Source organism: Antrostomus carolinensis, unplaced genomic scaffold, assembly GCF_000700745.2.
Source record: "Antrostomus carolinensis isolate BGI_N321 unplaced genomic scaffold, ASM70074v2 scaffold18295, whole genome shotgun sequence".
Lineage (NCBI taxonomy): Eukaryota > Metazoa > Chordata > Aves > Caprimulgiformes > Caprimulgidae > Antrostomus > Antrostomus carolinensis.
The window spans coordinates 7,454-31,838 of record NW_010314479.1 but is presented as its reverse complement, the minus strand read 5'-3'; the positions used below and the strand labels follow the sequence as shown (position 1 = coordinate 31,838).

The window sequence follows — 24,385 nt, the reverse complement described above, 5'->3', positions numbered from 1 at the left end:
GAAATGTGACTCTATGCTATTCCTTTTCTCCCTGTTACTCACTCTTTCGTGTTCTCTGTCAAAAGTCCTTGCAGGCAGGATACCTCTGTCTGTAATCTTGACAAATCTCTCAAGAACTGGCATTCAGTTAGGAGGTTTCAAAGGAAAGTGCTGTTGCAGAAAGCAGTGGTGATTTCCTTCACTGTGAATTTATTCTTAACCTGTGCTGTAGCAGAGTACCAGGAGATGCTGCTTGCCTTTCAAGAGAAGCATGAGATCTTGTTAACAAGTCCCTTAGCATTTTTTTTACTACAGTGGTGCTGACCCTGTGTCAAATTACCCTCCTGGGTAATTGCATTTTACATGCCTGAATTTTTAGTACTCTTTGGCATTGTTCTTTTTTTTTCTACCTCCTACTACTTGGTACTATTTACAGTGTTTGTAAACAGCTGTATTTCACCATGGGCAAAACTGCATTTCATTCTCACTTGAAGTGATTGCTTTCTTTAAATTTATAAAATATGAGTAATGAAGGAAGCTGGTGAATCTCAATATATAGGTTGTTCTTTTATTAAAAGAGAACTACTGATTTGTGCATGACCTTGTTGTCCTCTGTTGCTGTTACCTGCCCAAACACCATGCTTCTTTTCTTTTTACAACAGTTTGCATGGCACTAAATGTGCTATCCGCTGTGAAGAAGGAAAATACCATAATGGTAGAGAATGTGAACCATGTCACCGTTCCTGTGCAACATGTGCAGGTACCCTGCTGACATTTATCTGCATCATTTCCTTTCCTCTACGTTTTTAGCTCTGATTTTATTCTACTATATCACAGTTACAGAATAACGTGATTGTTTAGATGTAAAAACTTAATTCTCATGATAGTTCTTTAATATATTTTAAATAGAGCAAATTTAGGTAACATAAAAATGTAAGCTGTCTAACTGAAAGTGTGCATATGCTCTTTTGGGTTTTTTTTTCTTTTCTTTTCCTTTTTTTCTTAGTGAAGCTCATTCTGATTTCCAGTAATACCCTCCATTTTCTCTCTTGGATGGAATAAAGACTGATAGATTTTGTGCAAGCTTTAGAACTACCAACAGACATTTCTTTCTGAAAAAGACATACTGAAATTATATAATTTTTTTTTTATTCTAACCATGTCACTTTATTGCTTGATGTTACCATTTGAAAGAAAGTAAGTCAGGTAAACCATAGTCTCTAAAATTATAAGATTTTGCTACAGCTAGAGGTGGCATCTGTTAGGCAATAAGTGGAACTAGCCAGTAATACAGTATATTTTCTCTCTGGTTTAAGGTGCTGGAGTAGATGCCTGTATAAACTGCACACAGGGTTATTTTATGGAAGATGGAAGATGTGTGCAGTCCTGTAGTAGTGGTTATTACCTTGATCACTCTACCGATAGTGGATACAAAAGCTGCAAAAGGTATGATCAGTGGCTAATATATGTGTCTGATGTTTGGCAGTATATTAGCTATTACTGTGTTGAAAAAGATAATACTTACAAGAACATAAAACACTGCTGACTTCAAAAAATAGAAATAATATATTGCATCCTAGCAAATGAAGGAAAAGTGGGGTTTTTTTATTTTAATCTGAGTTTTATTCATGCAGATCTTCTAAAAGTGTTTTTTCTTGTACATATATGTGTGTCCTTCACTTTAAAAAGGCCTGTAGTGAGAATATAAGTAAATATGTGTAGAAACATAAAATATACAAATCTGTCAGAGAATCTGCATTTCTCAGTAGCAAATGAAAATAGTCAAACTAGATTTTTTTAATTACAAGTTAATTACTATTCATAAGGACCATTTCAGTTCTTCAGCTGCAAATTCACAAACGTGGCACAAGTATATCATCAGACTGCTGTTCAGAATAGCTCACCTGACTCAGTGTACAAATGTGTGAGTAAACCTTGGATGAGGCTGTGCTGTGCAAGGAAGAGACAGTTTTTTTCTATTCCTTTCTTTGTTGAACAAATACCATTTGTTGCCCTTTTGAATCACTTATTAGTGACTTCCTTTGAGTTCAGGGCAGGAAGGGAATCACCATGTGTTGCAGTTTTCCATACAAAAAGTAATCAATACATAATGAAAATATGGTGAAACTAGAAAGATTATGAAAGGACGGGGAAACAGGTCAGTCTTTCCATCCTGTGGCTTTAGCTCATGCCTTGCTGGTGCATGTATGCATGATCAGCTTAATACTTGTGTTGATTGCTTCCACATAGTTCCAAAATACTAGAATAAAACAGGTATTTAGTAAAAAAGTGAATAGAAGGTGGTTGGAGGACAGAAGCAGGACTAGATTGCAAGGGAAGTTCATTATTATTATTATTATTATTATCATCATCATCATCATCATCATTATCATTATCATTATCATTATTATTAGAGCAGCTGATACCTCTAGAAACAGCAAATAAGCCCTTTGCAATGCAGAAGAGGTCTCCTGGAAACTCTTGTATTTGATGAGTCTGTAAGACCAACTTCTGCCATTGTCTTTCAGATGCGATGCCAGCTGTTTGGATTGCAGTGGTCAGGGAGACAGAAACTGTACAAGCTGTCCAAGTGGCTATAACCTAGACACTGGTGTATGTGTAGTGGGAACAGTCTGCAAGGATGGTGAGTGCAGTTCTCTGAAAAGATCCATTTTACCACTGCCAACTTCTTTTACATGTATTGGTTTGGTTTGTTCTGTTTATTTTCTTCTGTTACAGTCTTGATTTGAGGTCTACACTACTTGTTATTTTTTTCAGGTTTATGAAAAGAAGAAAGCTACATTTACATGTATTAACAAGATTAGTTACATCCAATTTACCTCTATTTTCCTAAAATAGCTCCCAGCCCCAGCCAACAACCTACTTTTCCTTCCTTATCTGACTTTCAAAAAACATTGCTTTCAAAAGGTTTTTATATGAAGACCCTAATGTACTATCAATAGAATCATATTTATCTATTTTGCCATTTTAAACTGTAAAAATGCTGGTAAGTAAAAAGGATTTTTAATGCTTGTAGTATTACTTGAGTTACATGAAAGGGGAATGAGAACAAAAGAAATCTGAAACAGGGAGCACTCAATGTGTGGTGATTTCCAAGTTCTCTGTGGCAACCAAGATAGCATTCTTATTGCATACAATTGGCTTAATTATTCACTAACATTCATTCTTTTTGAATGTCACAATTACAGAGATACTTAGATAACACTGTGCTTCCCTAAAACTGTTACTATGTGAATTACTTGTGGATACAGCCCAACAAGTACAGTCCAACAGGAAAATAATTCCAGAACAAAGTCCAATGTTAAACCATGTGGAAGATACCTGACAACACAAGTACAAAAAGCTAACAATGACTCTAGGGTCCAGCTCATTTCTGCTGGATTTAGTAAGAGTTTTCCTAAAGACTTAAAAAAAAAAAATAATAAAAGTATCCTGTCTATCATAAAGTTACATTGCTGGCACTGGTAAACCAACCATGAGACCTTTTCACATTAGGACATGAGAACTGTCATTGTAATGTAGAGTAAGTCCAGAGAAGGTCAGATATAGATGGACAAATTAAGAGGAAGTGTAATGCTGAGTTTTGAGTAACCACAGTCTCGATATGGTATTGCAATTGAATTCTGCAGTGCCAACGTTTGACATACCAGTTTGGTCTTTAATATGGTTGGATCAATCTGTCTTCATTTGTACACATCCAGCTTCAATTAGATACAGATGTAGTTGCCCACGGCTGGGGACACTCCATCTCAGTACTGTCTCCCCCATTCACCCAAGTGCAACTGCTATGAATCATAGAATAACTAAGATTGGAAAAGACCTCCAGGATCATCAAGTCCAACTGTCAACCCAACACCACCATACCACTAAACCATGTCCTGAAGTGCAGTGTCTACATGTTTTTTAAACACCTCTGGGGAGGGTGACTCTGCCACTTCCCTGGGCAGCCTGTTCCAATGCTTGACTACTCTTTCAATAAAGAAATTTTTCCTAATACCCAATCTAAATCTCCCCTGGTTGCAATTTGAGGCCATTTCCTCTCATCCCATCACTAGTTATTTGAGAGAAGAGACCAACACCCACCTTGCTACAACTTTCAAGCAGTTGTAGAGAGCAATAAAGTGTCCCCTCAGCCTCCTTTTCTCCAGACTAAACAACCCCAGTTCCCTCAGCCACTCCTCATAAGACTTGTGCTCTAGATCCTTCACCAGCTTTGTTGCCCTTCTTTGGACATGCTCCAGCAACTCAGTGTCCTTCTTGTAGTGAGGGGCCCAAAACTGAAGTATTGGAAGTGCATCCTCACCAGTGCATCCTCACTGTACTTGGGTACAGGGGCACCATCACTCCCCTATTCCTGCTAGCCACACTATTTCAGATACAGAAATGAAAGGGCAACACATCAGTGTGTGGGCCATCAGGCAATGGCAAGGCACCATGCTGGATCCCACCACACAGCACATGTTGTCAACAGTCTAGGGTAGCCAAGGGAAGTCCAGAAAGTTGGGTTTTTTCTGTTAATTTACAAAGCATAAAGGGTCTTATTTCATTGCCTAACAATCAAGCACTGGTTACTAGTCTAACTCACTCTACAGGATTTGCATTTCTGTTGAGAATGTTTTATTCTTTTTCTGTGGTTTGACTTTTTTATTCTTTTGATTCATAAAAATTGAGAACAAATTCCTTTGCTGTAAATATCACTGTTTTCTAATTATACTCTTTCTAATCTTTTTTTTTTCCTTTTCACAAATGGATATCAATCATTCCCTGTTGGACCACACAATATCTCTTCCTGAAAAAAAAAAAATGCTGTTGAATGAAATTCCTTTTGATGGACCAAATTTCCTACTTGCTACCTGCTCCTGAATGGTCTCTTCAACCAAATCTACCTGTCTGACCAATTAAACCTTCCTCCATTGTACACGCCATGCTCTCCAAACCTTCAACTTCCCCTCCTTCTCTTGCTGCTGCCCTCCGGAAGCCACGGAAGAGTCCTGGGCCGAGGGAGGATTCTGTATGCTGGTGAAAAAGAACAATCTCTGCCAGCGGAAAGTGCTTCAGCAATTGTGTTGCAGAACATGTACGCACAAGGGGTGAACTGACACCTCCCAGTGTCCTCCTGCTCCCGTAGACTTATAGATTAAACCATATTATTGAAAAAGGAAAAAAGAAAAAGGAAAAAAAAAAAAAAAAAGAAAGAAAGCCACCTCTCTCTCTCTCTCCTCCTTCTTTGTCTGGGGAGATGGTGAACTGTTTGTTGGAACTTAAATGGAAAAACTACAACACGCCTACCTTTCATAACTGGGTGTCTAGAGCTGAGCATCCAGGATCACAGAGTCAGTATTGTGTGACCAAAGCATTTGATGCCAAAATTAACATTTAACTCATGATTTGATTTCCTGTCAACCTTAGGATTATTCCTGTTTTTTGAAGGTCCTTTCTCTTCCCTTTTTTTCCTGCTTCTTTCCCCTTCAAGATGTTTAAAGAGTGTTTCAAGAATACAACACAGGTTTACATGGATCAAAACTAAACAATACAAAAATGTTTGCATTAGTCTTCTTTGTGCTATGTGTATTGACAGGGGGAACTTGAGTTCCTGAGGGGATCAGAAATAACATTAGCTGCAGGACTAAGTTCTGCCCCTTTTGTAACAATATTTAAAAAAAAGAAAAGTGAACATTTCTGCACACATTTCTTTCTTAATTCCTCTGCTGTGTGCTGTTTTTTGTATCACATGCAGTATGTATATATGTTTGCCCAAAATGTGGTTTTAGTCATATAGATTTCATTTTTAGACAGCTAGCTTATTAACAGATATGCTAGGATTTTTTATTTTTTTAAATTGTCAAAGCTATTTCAAATAAACTTTAAAAAAAAAAAATTGTTCCGGTAGTGAACAAATTCAAAAGATACTACTTCTTTTGGTTTGCATAGCAAGAGTAATGTATATGCTCAGAAGTAAGAAAACATTGCTAACGTAAGAAGTATTCATAAATTATTGTTGTCTTGTAACGTTCACAAAAAAGGGGATATTATCATACAGATATGTGGAGCTATTTCATAGTGCCCATATGTAAATGCCAGTGTGATTATATGTGACAGGATGTGTTTACAGGATTGGATTTATGATTGTGCCAAATACTTCTCTAGGAATAATTACATATAGGGCAATAAATGAGTGGTTCTCTTGGTGTAACAATCATGTCGTGATGGGCCTGAATCTGCTTTTAACTGCTCACAATAGAAATTTCAGCAGGTATAGTCCTGCTGAGGCTAATGGAGTTACCTCACTGTAAAACCATCCTGAGTTGTGAGAGAAGCGGCCGCTGCCTTTCTCTCTTTACCCAGGCACATGGCTGCCAGTACAAATTTCCATTTAATGCATCTTCATCAGCTTCACTTAGCACACTGTTCAAAAGACAGTCATTTAACAGAAAACAGTAAATTGAACTTCAAATATACTGTTTTCAGGGGATAATACTTAAAACATAAGTGTCTTTCTCAGTTATCTTTCCAGGACACACAAATAGAGAATGGATTCCAGATGTTTAAGCATGTAAATGTTAGAGAATGAAGAGGATCAAAAATTATTGTGGAAGTTTTACAAACACATAGATACAAACCTATAGAGGTAATGTGCCACCTCTAGCAGAGAGCAGATAAACTATTACAACCTGATTCAGTATAACAGGGGGCCAGTTAAGCTCCTTTGATGCCCATTACAAATTTCCTGATAAACATTCAAATTGAAAATAATTCAATTTGTGCTAGTTTAACTACTCATCTGTTACTGCCTCATTTCTCAGCATAACATGTTTAACTAGAACATAATGCTTTCAAAGTTTAAGTTAATATTATATATATTATATATATAAATATATATTCATAATTGAGATTTAATTATGTAATGGATTGTAAAGAATTTGTTTGGATACTTACAAATGTCTCTAACACTATTATAGAGAAGAAATTAATATCTTTGTTTTCTTTAAAAAAACCTGACACATTGTTATATCCAAATTCATTTTTACTGAAAAGATACTGTACATGTGTAAAATGTTCAGTTGTTATTTGTAAAATAGGGTAGTTCTGTTGTAATTGATATTGGCCAAAATCAATGTTATTCCATATTTTATTTTTTCTATTAAATTAACCTAAATTCCTGCTCTTTTGGTCTGGAAAAACATGTTGATAATCTATATGTAAAACATCTTTGTTGAAGGGCACAGGTAGCTTTTGATATAGAGCACTTACATACCACACGCAAGTCCTTGAAATGAAGTGGGAGGGTAAGGGTGTTTAATTTTATTGCGTTTTTTTGTTCGTTTGTTTTAAGTGATGGAATTTATGATGGCAGAAATGTTTGGTTTCTGTGGAGGACACCTTTTTGTGTAGTAGCAGTAGAGCCATGTCTGAACCCTAGTGTGTAGCAACCTTGGCTTCCTCTAACCTGTAGGAGTTTGTGATGAGTCTTCATCTCTTGCAGGCTTGGGATTAAAAAATTAAATGCATAACTATCTGTTGGCTCTGACAGTTTAGGAGGAAGGTTTCATCTTTGCAGTTATACGTGGCCATTTGCACAGTGAGCTATTGATGTCTGTTCATGTGCTAATACTCACGTCCAGTGCACCTCAGATCACAACCCCGGACTGCTGCTTGAGAACTGCAGGCTGGCTGGTCTCTCCCATAGATCAAAAGGATTCCATGTAGACTCATCTGTGACCCCTGCAGGGTGAGATCCTCCATTGGCCTGAGCTGATGCTCTCGTTAATTTCTCACTTAGTTCTACAACCTGAGTGGAGACCAAAGTGGCAACTTATCCAAGAAGTTATATATTCAGATGACATTTTAAGCACATCACTGAGGCCATGTAAAGAATTTCCTGAGAAAAAAACCCACTTTTCAGCCTTAAACATCTCATTGTCACCAACTTGGTTTCAAAACAAGTAGTTAGGTCATCATTCTCAGTTTCCCTCTCAGCCTTCTCAGTCCTGGGAGCAAGCGTTATGTGGGATGGCACCTTCTTAGCAGTAGTTTGGTAAGACCACACCTGGAAAAAAGGTTGGTCTGTTGATATAAGGACATCAATACTGTATGAAGAGCTGCTTCTTTCAGCTCCCACCCCACCTTCATTTTCCAATTGGCTTGAGAAATTCAGTCAATCGTGGTGTCTTTTATTGTCAAGATTGCATCTTCTTTAGGTAGGAAATGTACAAAGAGTGATTATAAACTTGCTTTAGCTCTGGACAAAAAGGGCACATCTGTAAATGTTGAGCTGTGAAGTCTCACAGACAAGTAAGCATAAAACTGAGTTTCAGGCTGAAAACCAGTACTTTCTGGTGTCAGCTTAGGCTCTTTGATCATTTTGATTTGTAATGCCTTAATAGCAGTGGCCAGATGCAAGCAGAATTTGTAAGCAGCACTATAATTAGTCCTTGTACAAGAAGATCACTGCACAAAAAGGATTGCAGTTGAAGAAAACTAGTTTGTTCCCAGCTGCAGAGTTTTCTTAGGCCATCGATCCTCTCTCGCTGATTCAATGGTGCTCAGTATTTGACACTGTGTTGTTGGTATGCAGAACAGATATGGAAGATCAGAAACTGCTAAGCATGAACAAAAGGATACTTTTCTCCATGTCTGAGAAGACTGTGGATGGCATCAGTCCAAATCTGTTCATTGATTTCTGCCTTATTTATATCACAAGTCAAAAAGAATGACAAACTGAAGATGCTCTTCTAGCTAAGCCATGTCTCTTCCATGGTAAAGTATTTGCTGGTTCATATCTGGTTAGAAGAATCCTTACACAATCCTTAATATAAAGGCAAACTGGACACCCCAAACAGATGTCTTCTTTACTAGAAGTCTCAAAGATATTGAGAGCTTTAGTCCAAAAAAGAAAATCTCTTACATATGTTAACACTATTTTTAACCAGAAAAAAAGTTTAGTGTGCCCCAGACCTGCAGAACATCCTGCAGAAACCTGTTGTGTGAGAGTGTCATTTTGTAATAGAAGTTTTCTTTTCTGCAACGAGGTTACAGCCTTACTCCCTTTCTTGCTGCGGATATATCCCACGAGTGCTGTGGGATCCACAAATCAGGTACCTGCTGAGATATATCAGTGGAAACCTTACACTTCTGACCAGTAGCTCCTGTGGTGCTTGGCTTAAACCCTGCCTACCTACACACCAGTCTCCACTGACACTTCCTGCCCCTTTCTGGGAAGGCTTTGCAAATTCCCCCTCTATGGAGGACAGTGTTTTCTAATGATTATTTAGACCTTTTCTAATGATTAAGACCTTACAGACTACCGCAGTCCCTATTGGGACTGCAACTTTCCAATGTCCTGTGAAATTCTGAGCAACCCTGCTACTGAATATATATATTGTGTAACAGCAGGTCTACTGCTTGTTCCACATTGTCAGGTAATGATAAGTATGAGCCTTGAAGATGAGTAAACCTATATTCAGAGATACTAGAGCTGACTACAGCAATTTCACCCATCACTAAATACAACTTGCAACTGATTATGACCAAGTTAATCATCTTAATAGCCACATCACAACCAGAGTGAGCATTATTTGGATGAGTGGCCACTTTAGGTAACTATCTGCTACTTTTTAATGAAATTATTTAATTAACTGTAAGAAAACCTGTTATAAATTCAAGATTCCTGTAAAGACATTTAAGTGACTGCTTGTATGAGTCAAAGCTTTCAATTTGCAGCGCGACTCGCGGAACAATAACTTGTCTGTGATCTATTACCATGCCTTATATTTATATTGGATATGCAATTGTCATGTCATTGGTACAGAATGAATCAAGAAAATTTCTGCCATTAGATGTTTGTGCAAAATATTTTAAGCAAGCATTAAAAAGGTTTTACAGCATACCAAGAAAAATCCTAGTCAAGTTTTCATCAAAAAGAAACTGACACAAACATCAACTTGCATGAGCTTCTTCAGAATATGCATTTTCAATATATGGGGGAAAAAAGGTTGAAAAAATATTTTTATGAGCATTTTGTTTAGCAGAAAAAAAATTTATGTTTGGCAGATTTTTTATTTGCTTGTCTTACTAAAACTACCTTGGGAGATTTCAATTTTCGATGAAATTGATTAGCTGATTATTTAATACCGCCTGCCATGAAAGTGTATTGGGGCTTCAATCCTCCTTATTAGCAAGGACTAAGGAATTGTGGGTAGCCACACATTGTCCTTGAGAACAAACTAAGTCTCTGAACCTTAGGATTTGCATCCAACCAGTGGAAGTGGAACAAACACTTGCATTTGCACCTTTGGTTCCATACTGATGAGCAAAGAGGATTCAGATCTTTTGAAGACCTGGGACATTTCTGTGAAGTCTCAGAGCACAGTAACGTTGTGTCTCACTAGGGAAACTGTTCTGAAATCCTCAGAATAAAGCCAGAGGTTGCAGTAATGTTCACCTGCTGTGCAAGGGTAGCAGACAGCACCACAGAATTATATTTTCAATAGCCACACTATGATTGAAGCAATCCTGGAAGGACTTTCTGGATTAGAAAGCAATGTTTATTGCGTAAAAATAGAGCTAATTTTCTCTTCTAGCATGGGAAATGTAGTCAAAGTTAAGCATATTATGGTGAGAAGGCTCTGAGAATTAAAAAAAAATAATTCCAGTAAGCAACAAATGTAGTCTCTCAGTGCCACACCAAAAGCTGGTTTTTGCTACATCTCTTTTTTATTAGCAGCTCATGCATTTACTGCCAAAGATGGGCAAGGCATAGCTTAGAAGAATGTCCTTTGTACAGTCATTTATTTATCAGCGTTTCTCAGTGTTTGGGAGATGGATTTGTTCAAGGTCTTCTGGGAAAACAACATCGCTTTTGAAGGCAAAAAATACTGCCCTGTCACAAAACACAGTAGACATCTTTGCTTTATGGTGTTATGCAATGAGCTGAGTAAGTACCCATTTTTCCAGTCAGGCTGGGGGGAGACACAAGAATGTTGACAGGTGGTGAGTATTTATTTACCCAAGGAGAATTAATGGCTCCACCACGCAAACTCAGTAATAGCACTGCATGTTCACTGGAGGATAACTAGTGTGATTTAGTTACAATTCAGGTAATACTGCATATCTCTTCCATTTACAATTGTCCTAGGCCTGCCCACTGCCCTTCTCTTGATGCCTGCAGATGTTCTTTGAGATGTGTGTTGTAAGGAAAGTCTAGCACCTGGTTGCCAGTCCCCATGGATTGCATTCCTGTCAGCCATGGTGCTTGTGACCATGCCAATGTGTCATTCTGTGCAATGCCACTGGATCAAAATACAGAAATAACTCAAATATTCATTCCCAAATAAAGTAGCCCCTTTTCTAACTCCAAGAGCAAGGCCATACTGAACTGAAGTGGTGTGTAGACTCTTCTTGCTGGGTCTGCCTCTAGCAGAGCCTCCCTGAACCCTTTCAATCCCAAGGCTGAAAGGAGTGTTCAGAGAGCCCCTACAGCCAAATGGTGTTGCAAAGTCTCTCTCCAGCTGTATCTGAATTAGAAGGGCTGTATCATTTATCCATTTCTGCACCCTCAGCACAGAACATGTTATGGTTAAAGGAAACATCCTGGACTGTGCTTTCCAGGGTAATAATCAAAAGCAATTACCTTGGCTATTCCTGAAATGCTTATAGTGAAGATGGGGAAACAGGAGATTTTAAGCAAGGGAGAGCACCAGTGTAAGGGTATTGAATTGGCTGAAGAGTTATAGATAGGAATAAAATTTACTCCTTTATACGTCTCCTTAAAAACTTAATTTGGTCTACTCCTTACTTCCAAGGAGATAAACTTTTATCTTTTTGTCAGGTTTCTTTCAGGTTTTAATATGTATTCATCTCTGTAAATTAAAAAGAAGTTGCATGTGATTAGCAGTATGAATCTGTGTTCTTACCTCCTGTCAGGACAATGGTTTGCCTGCTGAAATCTGCCCAGTTATCAGCAGATCTGTGTTCACATCCTGATTTAAGTTGGAGATCTCCAGTACAAACACTCTGTGCAGGGATCTCTGTTTAAGACGAAGGACACCACTGAAACACTGCCCTGAGACATCCAGCTCTTCCCATTTCAGGTTTATGTCTATCCAAGTTAGACTGCAGAAATCCTGTGGACAGGGAAGGCTCTGTCGATACAAATTACATACTCCTTGCCATATAACATAGGAGAGAGATGCTGTGTTAGTATGGTTGCCTGTGGACTATGACATGTGTTTTCCTCCAGCATAGAAAGATTCTATCTTTAATGTACTCCAGGGGCAAATAACGCTAGCTTTACTCAATTTATACAGTCACCTTCCACCTTTCTTTTGCATATTTCAGAGGACACTACCTGGATTTCCAAAGCAGTACTATCAGCACGATGAGATAATTTTCAGTGAGATTCAGGTGTCTCCATTCCACTGCCTTTTAGGAAATTCCCAACTCTTGAGCTTCACAAAAAAAATAAGAAATTTTGCAAGATCAGAAAGGGAAATTTCCAGTTGGGAAGCTCCAGAAATGGAGAAATTAGACAGATTTTTTTTTTTTTTCCATTATCAGTCTAAAATTTCGAGAGTGCTGTAGTATTTCCCCCTCCTTCAAGAAGTAAGAAGGGTACAGAGCAAAGCTTTAGCAATACAGATCAGGATTGCTCCATTCCCCTTCCCACTTTCTCATGGGGCTGTCAAATTTCAGGCTTCAGACAAGCAGCAGAAAAACTTGCCAGGCTCTGGCCTCTGTGCTTTCAGAGGCAAGGGAGAAACCCTGATCCCAGCCAGCTTTTACTTCCAGGCATCCACATTATTAATACAAACAGAGGTTTAAAGCTGGTTTTTAAAATACTAAAAAATGGCTTTCTGGAGTCTATTTGTGCCTGCTCAGTAGCCCTGAGGACTCTGGCTCTTCAATGGGTTTCTAACAACCATTGTATAAATACTACATAGAAATGAGGGAAGAAACATACAGAATAAAAAGGGGGAAAAAATCCCTTTGTATCAGCAAAAAGAAGGCAGCTTTAGCTAATGTAAATATTTTTATTCTGCAGGGGAAAGAATAGAGGGTTGTGTAAGACAGTGTAGTTGATAAAGGCACTTGCCTCTGTCTTGCCTATCATGATTAAAGCTAACCTGAGGCTCTGTGTGATCTAAGTTAATCCTGCAACAAAAGGGCTTTTCATCCTAAAATCATTATATCACACACAGCTCCACACACCACTGTTCAGGGAAGAGATGTTCAGCCCTTTTCAAGGTTCTGCTTTGTCCCTTGGCACAAGGAGGAGCTTCAGCGACTTAGGAACCAACATCCTAATTTCAGCCTTCTGTTCATTACTGACTGGAGCACTTCTGAAAAGAAGACTCCCAATACTGAATTCCTCTCATCACCTCAAATCATACACATCGAAGTTATGCCTGTGAAGGGTATCTTCTTGGGCCCTTGTGCACATCCAAAGAGGGAGACAGAAATTTGGTCGTTGTGTAAAATGACTAAGTGAAAAAGAATAATTAGCAGGAGACAGAAAGCTGAAGCGAGACAAACAATTGGAAAACAAGCTCACATTTTGTATGACTTCCCAAAATTTGGGGAGAAAATAAATGCTGTAATCTCCATGTCCTAACATTTTCAAGATGAAGACAAGATTTCTTTCAGGGAACTGTAACCTATCAAACATTAAGGCGTTGGGCTAAACAGAGGGGTAACTTTAAGAGGAATCCTCAGTGTGAATTTTAATGGCTTTTTATATGCAGGTTAGTCAAAGTTCCTTATGGACTTAAAGCTTTATGGGTACACATTTCTTCAGCAGAACTCAAGGAGCTCATCCCACAAGCCAGCAAAATAAAATGTATCAGGGCTGAACATGGAAAAAGCATAGCGCTCCCTGAGACTGAATCCTCTCAGTTCTCTACTGCTGATTGATGAAAAACAATTCTGATCAATGTTTCTTTATATGGTCTGTGAAACCTTTGTAACCCATAAGATTACATACAAGAGCCCAAGTATAAAATCTATATCCATGTTCCCAAGAAAGTAAACAAGCAAAAGAGGAAATAAGGTCATTTTTTTTTCATTGATTATAGAGAAAAGCCATTGGGTAAATGCTATACAAGATAACAAATTAACATGTTAAAATTAGATAAAGTGATGTTTTGGTTAAGAGAAGTGGGGAAGTAACATGTGACTTGCAGTGACAAAGCTCATGGAGGGGCTACAAGAGAAAGACTCATTTATGACTGCGAGCACATTAAAACTGTATATATCCAGACAAAACTTATAAGGATATTCACACCCTCATCGAATTGGTCTCCTGAAACATCATGTGCTGTTAATTAATGGCACAGCTTTTGAAAAGCAGGACAGAAATTTTGACAGGGGCTGTACACTTAATACTGCATATGTAAAGATGTAGCAATGACCTGGCAACTGATATTGGTCTAGTCTGGGACTCAGAAAACAGGTTCTAGTTTGCTTTTAGACTCTGAGCTCAATGATCTTACTGCAACTCAGTTTTTCTGACTCCTTAATGGGAGATAATTGTCCTTACTTCATTTTAAAACACATCATATCAACCGATGTGAACTTAGCCTAAGTGTAGGGCTCTTGCATGCTGTTAAAGGCACAGCCTGCAACCTGATGGCAACAGTGCCCCAGATGTGGAATTGAACATTTTTGTCTAGGGATGCAAAAAACTATGCATAAAAATCTACCTCTTATGAGGCATTAAGTGTCTTAACATAGCCTTATTCCTATAATACCTTCAGTTCCTTTTTTTTAAACAAGATGACAAATGTTTTTAAACAAGGTGACCAGGTAACAGAATTGAGAAATAAATAAAGGTTAAATGCGGGAGGATCCAAAGTAAATGACGAGCATTGCCTAATTGAAGTATAGCTGAGATGCATCACTGAAAGTACTCCTCCATTACGTCTGTTGGACAGATAAAGAATTTTAATGCAGAAGAGAGAAAAAAAAAGAGAGTTGAGGCTTTGCTAACTAATATTTATCTAGTGAGATTTGTAAAGAAATATATTGCCCACAAGGAACTCTGGCAAACAGTTAAACTGCCCTCTGGAATAGTTTAAGTCTTCTTTAAAGTTGCATTTCAGTGTTAACTCTTTGAATATCCACTAAAAACTATTTCATTAACATTTAGTGGCAGATCTACAGTTTTAGATGTGACTTGCAATTCAGAGGTCCTAATACGTATTTTCTGGTGCACATTCTCATAATTTTATGCTTTAAAATGCTTCAACTCTGAGGATAAAGTAATTGGAGAACTGGTCTTCCTGGCGCTATTCCAGCACAGCTGAAATTAATTACAGGACTTCCAATGAAAGGGATAACAAAGAAATAACAAAAGCATTTTAAAACCAAGTACTTCTACTATGTGGGAAGGATTTGAGGTGTATGAATTAGTAGGTCAGGTCCGATGGATTAGCATACAGGCAGTGTGGGCAAATAAAGTGAAGGACTGGAGAAATAAAAAAATTTTCTAACATGTATCACAAACATAAAAGAAGCAATTATTTAATAATGTTGCCCTGATAGATTTCTCAGTGATTTAAAGCCAGTAGTATAAAGCACTGGGCCACCAGACCTACATTAGAAGGCTTTGCAGATACTACATTTTTTCATGGTTGTCTATTATCCAAATATATGTGCACATATATATATAATATAAACTTATATTTTAAAATCTCACAAAGCATTTGAGATCATGGGATTCCATGTTATACCCTCTGAATACAGATCAGAAAGACTCAAGGGGCCTACATTAAGCAAATCTGTCAATGGCCTGATGATCTACTGGTTAGCAAGCCATAGTCTTTTTTTCTACGAAGTGAGAATTATAAGTACTGTGTACTGTGATAGTTATTCATCAATACCTCATTTTATCTCAGTAATATCTGGATAAATTCAGAATCATGCTGAATTTTATGTCAAACAGCTATACAATTTATATTTTTATCACTAGTACTTTATAAAGTAATTTATCATACAAGATACAGTGTGGCAGTTCAGAAAAACTACACCACTTCCATGGAATTATGTCAATTTATACGATTCAAGGTCTGGCCTACATGGGTATGTGTGGTACTGCATAAATGTATATAAATATATATATATATACAAAATGTTCTTTAGATAAAAAAAATGTGTGAATGTGTATGCATACACAGATTTCTGTTTTCCTGATTTCATCAAGAGACTCTGAGGAGCAGTGCCTTTGTGTTTTATGTGGCTCTGTCACCGACCTTTGGCTTTTACCTTTTTCCTTTCTTCAGGATACACACGAACCTTTACAACATGAAAACTGTATCTTTACCTACATTTTGAGTATCTCAGCTTACACGCACATTTAGCTGGACGTTCCCGTTGGTATGCCTTTATAACTATACTGTTCCCATCCCTTTAAGCATGATAAGTACTATCCTAGCTTATATCTCATACCAGAGATTTTAACTATTATAAAATTTGTTAATGTAGATTAATATGGAGTAAAAAATACAAGGGACAGAGAATGTAAATTGCAGTATTTTAGAAAATATTTCTTTCCTACATTGTTCTACACTTAACAGCAAAAGTTGCTTGTACAGTGCCTTTGCTCTTCAATGTAAGGAATGCATTGTAACTGAGAGCCAAAACAAAGTCATTCCACATTTGTATTTTAACTCCTAAAGTTCACTGCATTTGCCAAATCTGGATTTCCCAGCAGCAATGCAAGTGGAAAGACTTTCTTCATATTGAAGTATCCATAGAAACTGCAGGTTTTATGTATTATATAGGACGCTCTGCCCAGCCTCTTCCATTACTTAAGAATGAAGGAACAGCCAACTCTTTCAAATACAGGGACTCAGAATAAATTTTCCCATAACAAACTGACATAAAAGATCTAATCTTGAGCTTTATAAAACTGCTTGATAAACTGATCTACTGTCCCCACATGATGCTGCTTACAGGTGAGGTATTCATGCTGCTTAGTAAATTAATATATCTGCTCTGAGAGTTTTGATGTGTACAATTTACCAGTTGGTGCCAATATTTTAATTAATATTAGTATTAATAATAAATAAATAAATATAATAATAAAGAGGCAAACTTTACACTTCAGCCCCATAGTAGTACTAGTGTATTCATGATCTGGAAGTGTTTATATCTTTATCTCAGTTTTAAGGCAACAATTCATGTAATACTAGTTATTTTTTTTCAAGTCCAAACAGGTGCTTGGGCACAAAATTTTCATTCCGCCTAAATGAAAGTCTAGGTCTTTTAGATATGCAATCTTCCAGTAGTGGCTTGGGAAAGGGACAAAAGATGCCATAGCTAGAGTTTTGGGTAGCACCAACAAGTCTCTGACTAATGGAAGCTTACTCAAGTCCTTCTTTTCACGGAACATGCCCCACACCCAGGAGAGCACACTCTTCATGCTGCAACATGCAATCAATCAGAAGCATGTTGCAGCTGCACAAAAGACATTAAGTAAAGAGTACTCCTAGGTAGCACTGGTTTTGATGTAAGTCTCCATGGTGAATTGTAAAGAGTCCAATTAATTCAGCTGATGCAAAAGAAATAGCATTAACCTGAACAACAAGAATCACTCTCTGTCAGATTCACATGGAAAATAAAATAAATAAATAAGGACTAGAAACTACTAATTCTGAGTACCCTGGTTACCCAAGGGAGCCAGTATTTGTTTTCCTGATACCACAGGGAAATGTGTTTGTTTCAGTAATTCAAAACAGATCTAATTACTTTTATTCATTATGCTTTCCAACCTGGTTTGATGCATGGTTTTTTTTAATGTGAGATGTTGATCTGAAATAAACAATTTTTTTTCTGCCAGGGGAGTATCTTGATGATTTCCAAGAATGTCAGTTGTGTGAAGCATCCTGTCAGAAGTGCATTGGGCCTGAGCTAGACAACTGCATCAGCTGCCCACTCACAAGGTAATCATCTCCTAGTACAGTGCAGCACAAAGACCTCGCATCATCATCTGGAGAAGGGGTTGTATGGTTTTTAGCACTAGCTTGCAGAGGTGCTGAAGAACCAAGCAATGATTAGGGCAAACAAAACCAGGGTAAGTGAAAAAACAAGCATGATGTGAACAAGACAGTTGGCTACACAGGTGGTTGATGTTTAACCAGGTGATTCCCTCAGATAGAGAAAAAAATATTTTAACACATGAAACAGTCTTTCTTTCATCATCATCCTTTCGAAATCAAAATTGATAGAATCACAACAGTGACAAATTTAACAGGAGTCTAGGTGTCTGTAATTGTGCACAGCTATGGAGTTTGGCACAAGACATGAATATAGACACTGAGGCTAACAATCAGCTAATTCAGGAGATATTCATAGCACCTAAACTTCGTTCCCTAAGTGAGGCATTTTAAGTTAGGCTGATTTTCTAAGATGCCATGAGAAGAGTGAACTAGAAAGAAGCTTTTCCATAGGACATTGCAGATTGGAGGCTTGTGTCTAGGTCATCTCACACCTAATCCAGGAGTCTACTGGTTTTAAACTCATGTTCTACCAATAGCTTTATTCTCGCACTGATAGCTCTGGTTCTGTTGCACTGGAGTGCATTGTAGCCAGCTGATATTTTCACTGGTATGAAATCAGAATCAAATCCTGTAAGGCATAGAAAAAAAAAATCCCTAAGGAATCCTGCAATTTACCCTGCAAATATTTATGATATGACTATATCAATAAAAGACACACCAGGACCAATGGGGTCCAAACAAATTAATAACTGAGGAAACAGTATTAAATTAAGATGTGTTACATCAGAAATGGCATTAGCACAGGAAGTCTGTGTAGAATTTTGGACTACGAACTGGATTTCTCTGATTCACAATTGCATTTAAATTCACAATTGCATTTAAATTAGATTGTCTGTGTTATCTTGCAACCTATTTTGTGAGCTTTACACAGAGCAATTTGCAAAACAAAGAAGGTATAGAACACCATTAGGCAAAAACACCTATGTGTTTGCAGTAATGAAGTCTCTGTGGCTATTTGGAATGGTGCTGCTGTCTCCCCCATAAAAATCCTCTAACAGTTTTCAATTTTGGTATCTAAGGTTTTCAAAACCTTTCTGTGCTCATTCTACACATTATGAAAGCTGTTAGAAAAAGTCATATTAGGACAGTCTGTAGTAAAAGAAATAATAATAAAGAAAAATCTCATCCAGAGGCTAAAGAGTAAATCCTTCCAATGGACATTATTCATTTTGTACTTGAAATAAACCTGTTTAATTGAAACAGAACCCTAAGTCCTGTAACTCTTGAGAGCTTCAGATGGTGTCTATTGAAGACAGTAATGAGTGGCCAGTAGATAACATAGACTAAAATTCAGCAGTGCTGCTTTCCCACAGGGGAACACGTTTCCTCTTTGAAAAGGATGAAAAGAGTTGAGGAGGGAGGATTACTAAAAATAATGTGAAAAAGAAAACACTGAACAATCCCTGTTCTTTGTGAAAACTCAGCATTATTCGTCGTATTTCATAATAAAATGACTGTCAGATCATGTTCTTGTTTGACAATTCAAAATGCTGTTACCTGATTTTAAAAAATTATGGAACTGTAGTTTTTTGTCCAGCCAAACTGATTTTCAAAAAATTCTTCATCCATCTCTGGGTGAGCTACAAAGGTTAGTGACAAGATCTGACCTGCTTGTGTCTTCCATTAGGAGCAACACAACAAAAAGCGAGAAAAATATACGTTACCACTCTGTGAGCTGTTTGCAAGGATGGCCATCATTACAGCCAGCACATGTAGTAGAATACAGTAATATTTGCATGTCGTACAAGCATAGCCCAGCTACCTCCAGTACTTCTGTCACATTGTCCCATTTGCACAGAAACCAACCATGGGGGGTTGCAGTTCCCACGAAGAGCTGAATAATGGTCTTAAACATGCAGAAATAGCTGTATGAGCTACAGTCTGCATAGGACTTACTGTCAGACTTCAGGGCAGAGATACATATTTGCTGAGTAGTCCATATAGCCATACAAGTTTCTCCCTGATTCCCTCTGGCAGTCTGCCTTCAGTCTCACAAGTCTTTTTAATCAATTCCTAAGTTGTTTGGGTTTTTTTGTTACATGCACTTCAGGAAGGGTGTTTGCATGATAGCCTATTCTTACACCTTCACACCTAATAAGCCTGGTCTTTTCCAATCATCACAAATTTTAAATGGTTTCAAAGACCATTTGACAAAATTGGTTTTGAACTTTGCAAATATTTTTATCTCCTTTCAGAATAAATCTGACAATGACCATAGCAACTCAAATTTATGAAGACATATTACAGACATTCTCTATCACCATTGGCTGGCTCCAAGGAAGTGTGCACTATCTTAATGTTATGAAAAGCCTACTGTTCCTTAGGTGTACAGACAAGCTGATAGTCTCAAAATCTGTACTAAGATCCTGAATGGTGCTCCACTTCTCTAGAAATTAAGTCCCTAGTCCTCAGATTCCAAACTGGTCAAAGCAGCTAAGTGTGGAAGACTACAATCTCTCCTCTCTTACTTTCTTAATATAGAAAACACTGTCAAATTCTAGCCAACTTGTTTTACATTCTTTGATACTCATATCTCTATTGATGCTTTTCTACTTTTCTACCAAACAGATTAAAACCATCAGACATTAAGTAGTGGTGAAAAATGGAACAGAATTTTTCATTACATAAAGGGATTCTGTAGCAAATATTTCATTACCCAGAAAAAAGAGAATATTTAGCATCAAAAATTCTAAGTGTTTGCAGATATGCAGTTCTAAAAATACAGCTCCTAAAGGCCAAGATTCAGATAGATGTTTGACTTTTATGTACAACATCATTTTATTGAAGCCATAGCACTGTTCATAGGAAGCCTTTAAAGCAAAACTAACAGGAAACTTTAACATCATTCCTTCACAGAGAAAGACTAAGTCTTGCTTTCCTTCTAGCAGACATAAGTGACCACTGCAGGGATTATAGTAGAAGGACATCTAGGTACAGGACCAAAAGCTGATTTTTCTCAGAAAAATCTCAGAAAAAAAACAATCTCTGAAGTCTAAGATGCAGGTTCAAAACATGGTTGATTTTCCACTTAGTAAATACTATGAATAAGATCAGGAAAACAAAGGAGTAAAGTGCAAAGACTCTTGTAAACAGAGTGAAGGAAGAATATCTTCAGTTTCTTGTTAGTTTGCTTTAAATTTAAAGAACAAGTAATTGCAAAATTTGTAATTATTCTTCTCTCTGCCTCAAAAGAGTCTTTGACAATGGTCGCTGTGTTATGCAATGCCCCAGAGGAAAGTTTGAATTCAAAGGACAATGTCATTTGTGCCATCATACCTGCCTGGACTGCAGTGGAAGTGAACCTAACAAATGCACCAGTTGTGGAACAGGTAAGAAAGATTTCCTCTTGCAGCTTTTTCCCCTTGCTTGGCCTCCAAGTTCCCTCTTCCCTCTGCTCTCAGGTCCAGTTGTTAGAGCCAACAAAATAGTAGTGCTTTTGCTACTGATCTGCGTCATAATCTTGTTTTAACCTTAAGGGAGTTGGAACTCAATTTATTTTTTAAAAAGTGAGAGGAGACAACTGTACATTGTCCTTGCATATTTATGCATTTCCCGTGGTATATTTTGAATAGGAGCTATGTTAACAGAAACAGAAAGAGTAGCACAGAAAAAAAAGGACAGAAAACCTACAGAGCCTGCCTCTGGAAAAGAAAGCTCCATACATGCCTCCTCCAGCCTCTATGCAGTAAGTGCTACACTGAAATGGAGCAAGCTTGCACAAGCAGGCAGCAAGCCAGGGTGCTTTCCAAAACATCTGTCTGGGGAAGGCTAGGAAACAAGCATGGGGGGGGTTCCACTGCAGACTGCTGTGTCCCCACAGCTGGACAAGTGGGGCCTGCAAAGAAGCTTACCACTAACACAAGAAACTTGTCTTTTTAACATGTTTTTATATAGCTTAGGTTGAGAGAGAGGGTATTATAATTAAATTTGTAGCAACTCTTCTCCTTTTGAAGCTCCACCTTAAAAATTATTCCCTCTCACCTCTATAAGACCTGGTGGGCAAAGAACGTGGGGCTATTACATACAGGTATGTTTAACTAGCCTGAACTGCTCTTGGAAATGAGTATTTAAGATTTAATTTTCAATTCCCTTCATAAAGAGGAATTTTTGGTAAGTTTTTTTTCTGAGAAATCACAATGGATTCACAGCTTTTTACCTTTCAGCTGCTACTTCCATTTCAGTCCTAGTCATTAATGGTCCATTAGTAATGGACTTTATTTAGTAATAAGTGTCTAGAAAACAAAAAAACACTAGCATGGCTAGCATTAATTTGTTGTACTGATAATACGATTGACTTTCTTACTTTGAGAAATGTGACTGAGTAGATGAAATTTTCAAATGCTATTTCAGGTCCAATGTGAGGGAGAAGTTTGCTGTTGTCCCTCAAGTCCCTCAAGTGGTGGACAGCAATATAAATTTCTGTATTTCTGTGTATCAAGAAATGAAGACTGATGAGAGTCACACCCTGAGGAGGCTGGAAAAATTTTTTCTAAAGATTCATACATAAAAAGTAAAATAAAGTCTGAATACTTCTGCTATGGTGCAGCAATTATTCCCTATTATAGCTGCTTTCTCTGCAGTTTCAAAAATAAATTATGGCAAGCAAATTCTTGCTCTATAGTTAAAGAAATCAAATACAAAGCACAATAATGTATGGAATTTATACTGCAGAGTAATCCATTAGAAAACTCCCAGTGTTGCAGCACATGGCACATGGAGCTGTAGGTGTTTTAATTCAGAAGGATTTGAAGCAGGGGACCTCCCAGTATCCCATGCCCTGGAGAATGCTATTGCTGTGATAGCAAACACATGCATGCTTGCAGTTCTGGTTCAAACCTAAGTGATTCCAGAGTCTAGCTGTGACTAGGATAAAGGCTATTTTTTTATCTGTTATGGACACAGACTGATCCTTTCCAAAGGTGAAGTGGACAGTTTTGCTTTCCTAATGGCAATTCTACATGTATCATACAGTACAAATACTTGTATGTTCACTGCAGGGAACTCAGTAGTGGAAATCTTTTGACCCTTATTTTATTAGACTGATGGATGTAAACAGTAATTATTCACTGGCTTGACATCTCTATATGTCATAAATCTCCAGGAATGTGGAAGGTTTGAGGTCCCGAATCTCTTCTGCATCTTAGCTCATCTGGTGTAAAACTGTACAAACCTAACAGTCAGTGAACAATATTCATTCTCACCAGCTGCAGCACTGATGCTTCATAAAGCTGCTTCTTAAACCCAAATGTCCTCTGTTATTGACATCTTTTTCCTATTTGTTTGCCACACAGATAGAAGAGGGATCGAACGTTTTCTGTATCATGGGGAGTGCAGGGAGAGCTGTCCTCCCGGTCACTACCACTCAGAGCATACCTGTGTGGCTTGCCCTGGCCACTGTGAGGTGTGCTTGAACTCCAACCACTGCAAAAGATGTTTCAGAGGCTACTACCTTGCTCAAAACATATGTCAGAAGCATAGTTGTAGAAAAGGTAAGCATCTTCCAGTAGGAGTTAACAAATATTCTATTTAAACTGATACAGAAATCTGGTTAAGGGTCTGTTTTGAAATATACAATCACACCTGATCCTGAGGTCCTTAAAGTCCAGCTCTGATTCCCTTCTAATATCATGTTAAAGTAAACCAGGAGTACTTTCCTCAAACTGAGTGGGATTAGACAGGAACAAATGAAAAAAAAAAATTTCTGTGAATCTTTCTCCTTTTTGGATTTGGACAAATTTTATTTCCAGGAACCTTGCTGAGTACTTCCAAATGTTGGCCTTCCATAATCTAGAATTAACCCAAAATTGGTGATTTGCAAAACACAGGTGAAGTGGAAGATCCTGACTCTGAAGATTGTATACCATGTTTAGATGGATGCCAGAGCTGCAAATTGGGTAAATATTCCCTTTATGAACCTTTATCCTTATTCTTAAAGAAGGGAAAAACTATTCCTCCTCTCTCTCTTGTCACGAGCCTGTGTGCATGCTGCTGAGCAATTAGCCACTGCTGCATTCTCTCACCAAGTAAACTGTATTTTTCCCAGTGTATTTATTTTTTAACACCATTTCTAAATTCTATATCCAGCATAAATAAGAATAAATTTTGTATTAATTTAGCTATTAATCTTTGCAGAACTTTTTTTTTTCCTGCTTGAATGCCACATTCTGGCTGAGAGATTTACTGACTTTCTGAAGCCTTTATCAAACACAGAACTTTATCATAGATGTTCAAATTTTCTAGACCTGAAAATAAATCATTAGTCTGTGCTTTTTCGTTAAGGATATAGACATAAGGACAGACCTTAAATTTCATTCAAGAGCAAATCACTGCAA

The 24,385-nt window shown here is 37.6% G+C and overlaps 1 protein-coding gene across 1 annotated transcript in view; it reads left to right on the top strand.

Annotated features, from left to right (window-relative positions):
* The window catches only part of LOC104524705 (proprotein convertase subtilisin/kexin type 5-like), a gene marked incomplete at both ends in the record, with an annotated part of 36,705 nt that extends 12,758 nt beyond the window's left edge, over window positions 1–23,947 (top strand). The window contains 7 exon segments of the mRNA XM_010167664.1: window positions 642–739; window positions 1,296–1,425; window positions 2,508–2,623; window positions 17,834–17,936; window positions 21,246–21,382; window positions 23,345–23,542; window positions 23,879–23,947. Of these exon segments, the coding sequence (XP_010165966.1) occupies window positions 642–739; window positions 1,296–1,425; window positions 2,508–2,623; window positions 17,834–17,936; window positions 21,246–21,382; window positions 23,345–23,542; window positions 23,879–23,947 (851 nt within the window).
* Window positions 23,948–24,385: the final 438 nt, after the last annotated feature.